This window comes from Ursus americanus, chromosome 23 (genome assembly GCF_024610735.1).
Source record: "Ursus americanus isolate L20-20 chromosome 23, mUrsAme1.1.p, whole genome shotgun sequence".
Taxonomy (NCBI): Eukaryota; Metazoa; Chordata; class Mammalia; order Carnivora; family Ursidae; genus Ursus; species Ursus americanus.
In genome coordinates, this window is record NC_142149.1 from 42,349,280 (window position 1) to 42,358,781 (window position 9,502).

Sequence of the window (9,502 nt, forward strand, 5' to 3'; positions counted from 1 at the left end):
TGGAGAACCTGCTGTTCCCTCTCCCTCTGCCCGCCGCTCCCCCTGCTTGTGCTCTCTCTGTCTCTCTGCTAAATAAATAATAAATAAAATCTAATAAATAAATTAAAAATAATAAATATGTTGGGCCTTCTCTTGTTCCTGTCTTACCTTTTCTCCGTTATCCATTTATCTTTTTTTCTACTTTCTGAGGGGTTTACTCAGTTTGTCCTTTTGACACTTCTATTACATTTTAATTTACATTCTTTTTTTTAAATTTACACCAGCTCTTTTCTAAGGGGTGGGTACCGTCTTACAACACACATACACACACATGCATATATACATATATTTATGTGTTTCATGGATGTGGTGCCTTCTTTTCTCTCTCTGAAGACATTGACTATATAATTTGATTTTAGAGTTTCTCGAGCTTCTATTACTGCCTCTGTTTCCTCAGATTCACTTTTCTGTGTGCTGGTTGGTTGGTTTGGATCTCTGCCTCTCATTAGAGGCTCTTCTCAAACTTGTAGTGATTCTTGGTTCTTTGTTCATATTTAAGGGTGAGCCTCCAAAATCCAGTATTTGGAAGCTCGTCCTGTGTATAGGGGTGGTGGGACACTTGCCAATTGGTAGGCCTCACAGTGGATGATCAGAAGGGGGCCTGGCCTGACTGTTTCGTTGGGAGCTTCGAAGGGTCAGCATCTCTGAGGTCTCTCCTGGGTTAGCTCTTCTACCGAACTGGGGGCAGTCATCTGACTTCATGGTTCAGGGAAGTTCCTTGTACAGATGTCTAAGAATTTCCATCATTAGCCCTATTGCACAGTTTTGCCTTCAGAGACATATGGTCCCCTCAATTCTTGATCTTTTCTAGGATCCGGGAAAAACTTCTATAAATCATTGCTTGACTGTAGTAGATTTGGTGCTGCTAATGTTACTCACATTTCTTAGTCACTCAGGTGGAATTCCTGCAATTTGCTTTTCGATTTTCTTTATTAGATGTGTACATTTTAGAAAAGTACAATGTTCTTATCGTAACAATTTAAAACTAAAATATATAAAGAAAAAGAAAAAGTTAATCTCCTGGTAATGTCCCTCCATTCTTATCCCCTGAGTAACTTGTATTAACTGACAGTTGTTAATATCTTTCGAATATGCTCTCACTGCCGTACAGACATATACAAAGATGTTTTATTGCTTGAAATGAAAAAGGATTCATACTTTATATATTCTGTATCTTGCTTTAATCATTCAGTATATCATAAACATCCCTCCCGATTAATAGAAATAATGCCATCTTATTCTTTTTAATAACCAAATATGACTTCATGGTATGGTTATATCGTAATCTGTTAAACCACTCCAATAATGTTTCCATTGGGGGGGTGTGTTTTTGTGTGTTTGTCTTTTATTATAAAACCATGCTCTAATATATATCCTTTTATCTATCTCCTCACATACTTTTGTTTCTTCTTTGCCTCCTCAAATCTTGAAATTTCAGTTTCGATTCACCATTTGCTTTGAGTACTCCCTCTAGCATTTCCTCCAGTGGGACACCTGCTGTTGCTTGTTCGGAAGTATGTGCAGTCAGCTCCCAGATAGGTCGGGCTCTTAGAGACCCCTAAGCAGAGGCCTACAGGTGGTATGGATGGCGCAGCAGTTTTTTCTTCCGCAGAGCTGGCCCTCACACCAGCTGGGGGACTGTCAGCTCTCGGCTTAGAGGTTTCTCTGGTCGTGCGTCGCAGCCCTTTACCAGCTGCAGGTCCCGGGAGCAGCTCAGCCCACCCCTGCAGCTCCCACGCAGGCAGGTCCATCTCTTCAGTGCTCTGGGTTCCTCAGGATGCAGTGAAACCTAGGTCTTTGCCCCAGGCTTGAAGAAAAATCTAGTCTTCCCTGCCATCAGTTCATTGGTTCCTCCATTGCTCGAGAGAGTATAGCCTACCTGGCTTTCTTCCCTGGAGATGTCAGAAGAACTTGGGATCTCAGATGGATCCCTCCCCTTCATATCTGCCTCGTTCTTGTGTTCCTCCATGGAGGAAATTAGACCAGAGGTGAGGTCAGGAATTTGTGCTCTGATCATTATCTTCCCAGAATCTCTTCATATCTGTTGCTTTTTTTTTTTTTAATGTTTCATATATTTTCAGAATTCTTCAAGAACATTCTGTTTCCTGCTGTTTTTTATAACATCAGTATCCACAGCACTCCCCTGTGTGTTACTTATCAAAATGGACACTGACCCTGCCCTGTAGATTTCTAATGTCCAGGGAGATAAGGCTGTTGCAAGTTAACCCTGGCAGTGATAGCCAAAAATAATAACTGAGATTCTTTTAAACAGTACATCGGAGTAGTCACATGGAAGAGACTATAGTCTCTGTAAGAGAAGGGACTTTTTCCCATCTCTCGAAGTCATTTAGTGAACGTGTAACTTTTGTCACCTGGCTTGGAAACCCAGCAAAATGTTGAATGTGTCTCCTAAAATCTGCCTAGTTAGGGTGCCTGGGTGGCTCAGTTGGTTAAGCATCTGCCTTTGGCTCAGGTCATGATCCCAGGGTCCTGGGATCAAGCCCCATGTTGGACTCCCTGCTCCTTGGGGAGCCTGCTTCTCCCTCTCCCTCTGCCTGCCGCTCCCCCTGTTTGTGCTCTCTCTGTCAAATAAATAAAATCTTTAAAAAATAAAAATAAAAAAATCTGCCTAGTTGATTCTCAAGTAGAATTCTGGAACATAATCTTTTCACAAATTAAGGACTAGTTATATATGAATATTTTGTGATATATTACACTTTTGGTTCTATTTTTATGATCGTAATTTCCTACTTCCCTCTCAACAGTTCCTGATTAAGGATATTTTAGTGCTGGCCCCTTTCAAAACCTTTGTGTTTTTTTTTTTTAAAGATTTATTTATGTATGTATGTATGTATTTATTTATTTATTTCAAAGAGAGCCGAGAGAGAGAGAGAGAGAGAGAGAGAGAGAGAGAGGGAGGGAGGGAGAGAAAGAGAGAGAACTGAGGGATAGGGAGAAGCAGACTTCCCGCTGAGCAGGGAGCCCAACATGGGGCTTGATCCCAGGACCCTGGGATCATGACCTGAGCCAAAGGCAGATGCTTAACTGACTGAGCCACCTGGTCGCCCCTTTCAACACCATTTTAAGAAGCGTTTGTAATGGTGATTTGTCTGTCATTTCATTTGTTGCTTTGTGGAAAATCACAGGAAATAGCCTACTTGCCTTGTGGAAAAAGACATTGGAGAAAAGCAGTGGGGATGGCGTGGTCATTTAGGAAAAGGACAGTGTGAAGGTGACTTGGAAAGTGATTTTTTTTTCTGCCCGTGCTTTTCAAGATGATGTTGCTTATCTTAGTTTTCTGCTCACTTTTTAAGGGTATGATGGATCCATGCACGCAGGATAATTTTAAATGCCAGTGTAATTATCTTCTCTTTTCCCCCTTCAGCATTGCTATGGCAACAAAAGAAAATATGACTTCCCAGAGAGGAATGTTGAAGTCGATTCAGAGCAAAATGAATACTTTGGCCAGTATCCTTTTTGAAAGTTTGAAGTCTCTAGGTTTTGGTGGGCGGGGGGGGAGGGGTGTCTATGCCTTTTGGGGGGGGGGGTCAGGTTGCCATCACCAATAGCAGTTGAGGCCATTAGTAGTTACATAATATGAATGTGCCTTGCATTCCTACTTTATAAAAGTTGATACTGTTTAGTGCCATTTGGAAAAGATTCTACACCAGAAGTCTGATATTAGCCGATTTAGAAAAAAATTATAAATGTGAATTTTCCAATCATTCACAAAATTATTTTACATTTTAAAAGCTCTTGAATCCATGTTAGAATGCCACAGTAGATATTATTCTTACCTCAACATTGTAAATGACATGCTTTTTCTTACTTTTTCCAGTTTGGAGAATTAAGTCAGTAGCAGATGCTTAGAAGAGGGAAGGAGACAGACAGCCACACATGTAGATGAGTTGTAACTGCCGACAGAGTATTTTCATGTGGCTCTTCATGCACAAGCTCAATGCTAGGATGGTTTATTGTGACCTCTACCGTTTCAATTCTTAAGTTTCTTGAATTAGGATTACTAATACTTCATGAAACCCAGTGGGAAAACTGGTAAGCCTGCTACTCCGAAACATTTTGTTTACTCTCTGAGAAGTCACGCCTTTTGGAGAAAAAAAGTTTTCTTTCCCAGTTACTAAAGGAGGAAGGACCTATAATTTTCAAAAGTTGAGTATCTTCTGGTCCTAGATAATTTAAGGTCACTTTTAGTTTGATACTTATTTGCCTAAGGAGTATGCTGAAGTGTATTGATATTTTCCAGTTTTTTGTGAATTTTGTTCCTGTTTTGTTATCCTAAATACAAAACCACACATCCACAATCATTTATATTTTATATAAGGCTATACAGTTTACAGAGCAGTTATATACATTGTATCATCAAATTATCATACTTCCAGAAGAAAGTGTGTTCAAAAAAAATCAAATAAAATGGGCGTTAGTCAGGACTCCATAGAGAGGTAGTAACAGAAACTTAATGCAGACTGACTTAAGGGGGAGAGAAGGGAATTAATTTGTTTATATTTATCTAAAATTCATGGGTGGAATTTGGCTTAAGGCATGGCTCGATTCAGGAGGTCAGATTTTATCGTCAGATTTTATTATTAATCTGCCTTTCCTCCCTTTTCCCCCTGCCTATTCGATCTCTTATCTTTCCTGTGGTTGGCCTCATTCTCAGGTTTTCTCCTCATGGGACAGAGATGGCTAGAAGAGTCACCTTCTACTAGTTCAGATATCCCCATGGAAAGAGGGTTCTTTTCTAACAGCCAAGATAAGAGTCTCAAGAGGACCAGAGTTGCCCCAGCTAGAGTCACTATAAGTATTCTTCCTGGCCAGTCCTGAGTTTGTTCATATTCCGGGGTCAGCCCACACTATTACATGGACTGAAATAGATTACTGTAGAAGAAAGAGGGGACTCCCTAAAGGAAAACTGGACACAGATGTGCCCATTAGAGACAGGGTTTCCTAATGCCGAAAGTTTACGTACTGTAAAGGGATTGTTGATCCTTTTCTAAGCAAAAAAATGATTAAGCACTCACTCTGTATGAGATTTGTACCTTGTAAAAGTTTTTGCCTATTATTTCATGCTTGTATGTATTTTTTTAAAGATTTTATTTATTTATTTATTTATTTATTTATTTATTCATTTATTTCACAGAGAGAGACAAGGAGGGAACACAAGCAGGGGGAGTGGGAGAGGGAGAAGCACACTTCTTGCTGAGCAGGAAGCCTGACGTGGGGCTCCATCCCAGGAACCTGGGATCATGACCTGAGCCAAAGGCAGACACTTAATGACTGAGCCACCCAGGCACTATTTCTGCAAATTTTTTTTCATTAATTCAAAAAGCACACTAATGCTTACAGTACGTGACACTCTATTCTGGGTAGACAGGGAAATTCAAGATTTTGGTCCGATCGTGTAATATGTAGAACGTACAAGTACGCGAATGTAGTCCCTGCTGAGTGGTTTAATGGCAGGAACGTGCAGTAAGGAGTCGCAAGGTGGAGGTATTATTCCAGCTCTCTGGGATTGTAGGTGGTTTCGTTGGTGCTTTTCCTGACTTTGGTGGGATACCGCTGTTAGCAGAGAGGCTGCCCCTGCAGGGTATATACTGTCGGAAACGCAGAACAGTACGGGATGTGCGGGCATGTGCTTTGGTCCACAGCATACAAACGAGAGTATGAAGATATTTTGAACTACTAAGTAAAATACAGTTGTGACTGTTTTTAAACCTCTAAAATTGGAAATTTCCTTTTTTTTTTACGTTTCCCAAGTAGAACAGCTAGAGCAGTGTAACCCACTTTCCTACCATATCCTACCTTCTTCTGCAAAGTAAATTGAAAAATTTAAATAATTCACCAGCGACTGATTTATTCAGACCCTAGAGTTGGTTCCCACCAATTGCCCGATGCTAAGGGGGTTATCACCCTGTGAGGAGAGGATCAGTTACTTCTTCAAAACTCTTCTGGCAAAACTTCTTTTTTTTTTTTTTTTTAAAGATTTTATTTTTATTTATTTGACAGAGATAGAGACAGCCAGCGAGAGAGGGAACAAGCAGGGGGAGTGGGAGAGGAAGAAGCAGGCTCATAGTGGAGGAGCCTGATGCGGGGCTCGATCCCATAACGCCGGGATCACGCCCTGAGCCGAAGGCAGACGCTTTAACCGCTGTGCCACCCAGGCGCCCCTCTGGCAAAACTTCTACTCTGCTGAGAGAAGGGGTTTAAAGAGAGAGCGAGGTGGGAGAGGGGGAGACGGAGCGGGTGGGGGGTTGGGATAGGGGGGCGGTAGCAGTGGTAGTTGGCTGCACCTGTGCCTCCCCACCCTGCACTGTTCCCCTGTTCACACACTGGCTCCCACCCTGGCCTGAAGCCGGGCAGTCGTTCCTCAGTTTGTTTGGGACCTTGAGCAGTAGGACATTCCCCGCTGGGGCATGTGTTTTTTAAAGACCCCCTCAGTGTAATTGTCTTCCCCCGTATTTCTTCTCATTATTTATTGTTTCTGGACCACCCTGATCTCAATTTTTGTGACTACTGTGACTTTTCACTAAAGAGGCTTCTTCAGGTATGACCTTAATAAAGCTTTCCCAAAGATCGTTTTCCTGCTGTGAACAGCCTGATCCAGCGGGTCAGCCTAAGGAAGCGGCGAGACTCACTCATCCTGGGTGCTGTTATCGGCGTCTGCACCATCCTGTTGCTGCTCTATGCTTTCCATTGATGGAGCGTCTCCAGGGACTCTGGACAGCCACCGCCTTCACACCCTGATCTGGAGTAAGGAAAGTAGGAGGAGAAGAGGGTTGTCCTGATGATTAGCCTGGCCGGCGGGATTAATTCAAGACTGGTCGCGGTGGACTCCGTGACGTGGTCAGGTTGAGCTGAAGCCACAGTTTTTCTGTGCTATCTTTTCTAACACACATTTCCTTCTGTTTTTAGTTTAAAAAAAAAAAAAAAAGTTTTCAGTTGCTTTGTCTTTCCGGGAGGTAAGTGAACCGATCAGAAACAGAGTTTCTGTGCCTCAGCGGTAGTGTTGAAGGCTGACGACGAGCCAGGTCTCGTAGCTGGACTCCTCGGAAAACCAGGTTTCTCTATATCCAAAGACTGCTTTCCTTTTAGCCCCCAGATTGGGTTGTGAATAAAAATAGTTCTTGTCCTTTTATTTTACACTCATGATGAGAAATCACAAGTCATTTCTTAATAACCTGTGCTATAAATTTCTACTCTGTGTCCCTGTTTTGGTATTCAAGGAAAATTACATTTTTCACAGATTCTTTGAGATGCCAACAGGTCAACTTCAACACAGTTGAGGTTGTCTGAAACAGAAGACAAACGCTGCAAAAAAGCTTTTGCTTTTTTTTTCTTCTTTTAGTAAATTGTATGCACACTGGGGTTGACTATATTACTGGAAAAGCATCAAGAGTAACAGGCTTTTTGTCAGTCACTGTTTTGATTTTTTATTTATTTCTTCCTTGGATTAATATTTGCTACTACAAGTAAATGAAATACCGGTTCTACCATGATAAAAGTATCTAATGACCAATGTCTGTCACTGCCCCCACCAGTTCCTCATCATGTCAGGATTGACCCCGAGTGAGGGGACTGCTCAGTGTTCAGTGAGATCTATTCAACAAGCCACATGTAAAAAGACACTGATTGAGGGGTCACCATTCAGGTAATTCCATCTGTAAATGCTCCATGGTCTAGGAACAAAAGTTTGAGAACTACTGCCTAATGTACTAGGAATTCTGGGTTTTATGAAAACCTGTTCATTCCAAATCTGGTAAGATTTTCCAAACATCCAGAGAATGGTTTTACTGTTGAAGATACATGTGACAGAATCTCTGTCTGCACCGGTCTTCTGTCATTCCTGGACAGTGACAAAATTTTTAAACCACCCACCAGAATTCTTTTCAGGTTTAACCATTTCTTCGTTTCTGTAAATGTACGACTTGTCTAACTGAACTACCACAAACAGCTTGAAGACCAACGTCTACGCTCCTCACCAAGAAAGAAGGTGGCGCGTCAGCATTGGAATTGACTGTGGTGTTTATGGTGTTGGCTTCAGACTGTGCCACAGGGAATAAAACGAGATTAGCGTGTAGTTCTTAACTGCATCACAGTGTGTGGGTGACGACATTTAGGCGAAATTCATACAGAGGCTGATGGCTATGCCAACCCCTGGCCTGGTCCGGAAACTGAGAGGTTTCTCCTTCTGGTGTCAAAGTTTTATTATGTCCTGGTTATGAAAGGCATTTGATAACATTGTTTTCCTTAACTGTGGGGTTTATTTTTCTAAATATGGGTTGATCGATCAGTTGCTTGATTGGGGATGCCCTTAAAAGAAAGTCTTAAGTTTTCCCAGCGTGAACTTTAAAGGATCAGAGAAGTTCATTTATTAAATTCTCTTTTGGGAGAACAAAACTTCTCTCCCCTGACACTATTATTATCTTTGATTTTTCAAAGGGCCTTGATTGGTGATTGCGCCTCAGCTAGAATTTATGGGACTTTCATTGCTATATGGTTGGCATTTATAAAATCTGAAGTATCATAAATAAAGTTATTTATTTAATTATACTACCAGTCTTTTTCACTGGTCTGGTTATTTGGTACATCCGTGAAAGCTGACTGTGAGAGTAAACCGAGGGCCTGAGCAGATGTAGCTTGCTGCCCTGAGCAAACACATGCTTCTGATGGGTGATGAGCCTTTCAGCTAGGGTTACGCTTAAATGAAGTAATGGAATTATGTTGGTTATTTTCTTGATGAAAATGAACTGGTTCTTCCAAGGAAGTTGAAGAAGCTTGGTGTAGATGTTGGTGTCGGGTAGGTCTGTCTGACTAACCGCCCGCTGCTGTAGCCCATAGCGAGGTGACCCAGGGCAAGTGTGGATAGCGAGGACAGAGCTCTTCCTCTCCTCTTCGGGTCCTTCACTTGCAGAAACAAGCCCTGGAATAAGGAAATAGAAGTGTGCCATTTACAAGAAGAGGATTTGAATCCCATGATAGCTGATTAGAACTTTTTCAGTTTCATGCCATTAACTATCTTGGTTTTTTTCCCCTTCTCTTCTGCCCTTACAGACCCGCTGCTAGGCTCAAGGGCCGACTGTAAGTTGCTTGTTAGAGCTGGGAGGTCAGAAGGAAGTTACCTCTTCGGGGAAATTACTCTCCTTTAGCCATTGTCTTATATAAAAATGGATCTTTCCTTTGGGATCATTTTAGTGACCATTCAAAACTTTGCTTTTCACTAGGAAGTATGAAAAACCTTGTCAACACAAAGGACAAAATTCCCAAAAGTATACTTCTGAGATTTTGTTTTATGTGTGCTGATAACTTTAGTTAAAAATGTTTAATTGACTACTAAGTTCAAACCTAGATACCCAAGTGCTTCAGTTGATCTCTCCTGGCTCTCTCTGTATTCTGCTTAGTGTGTTTAATGATGCTGAAGGATTCCCTGTAACCTGCATTGCTCACCCTT

The 9,502-nt window shown here is 41.6% G+C and overlaps 1 protein-coding gene across 2 annotated transcripts in view; it reads left to right on the forward strand.

Moving 5' to 3' along the window:
- Positions 1-7,000, forward strand: part of GOSR1 (golgi SNAP receptor complex member 1) — a 49,436-nt gene extending 42,436 nt beyond the window's left edge. For both annotated transcript variants that reach the window (XM_045773218.2, XM_045773219.2), the window contains exons 8-9: positions 3,425-3,507; positions 6,627-7,000. In XM_045773218.2, coding sequence (XP_045629174.1) covers positions 3,425-3,507; positions 6,627-6,751 — 208 coding nt within the window. In that variant the 3' untranslated portion in view covers positions 6,752-7,000. The remainder of the gene's footprint in view (positions 1-3,424; positions 3,508-6,626) is intronic.
- Positions 7,001-9,502: the final 2,502 nt, after the last annotated feature.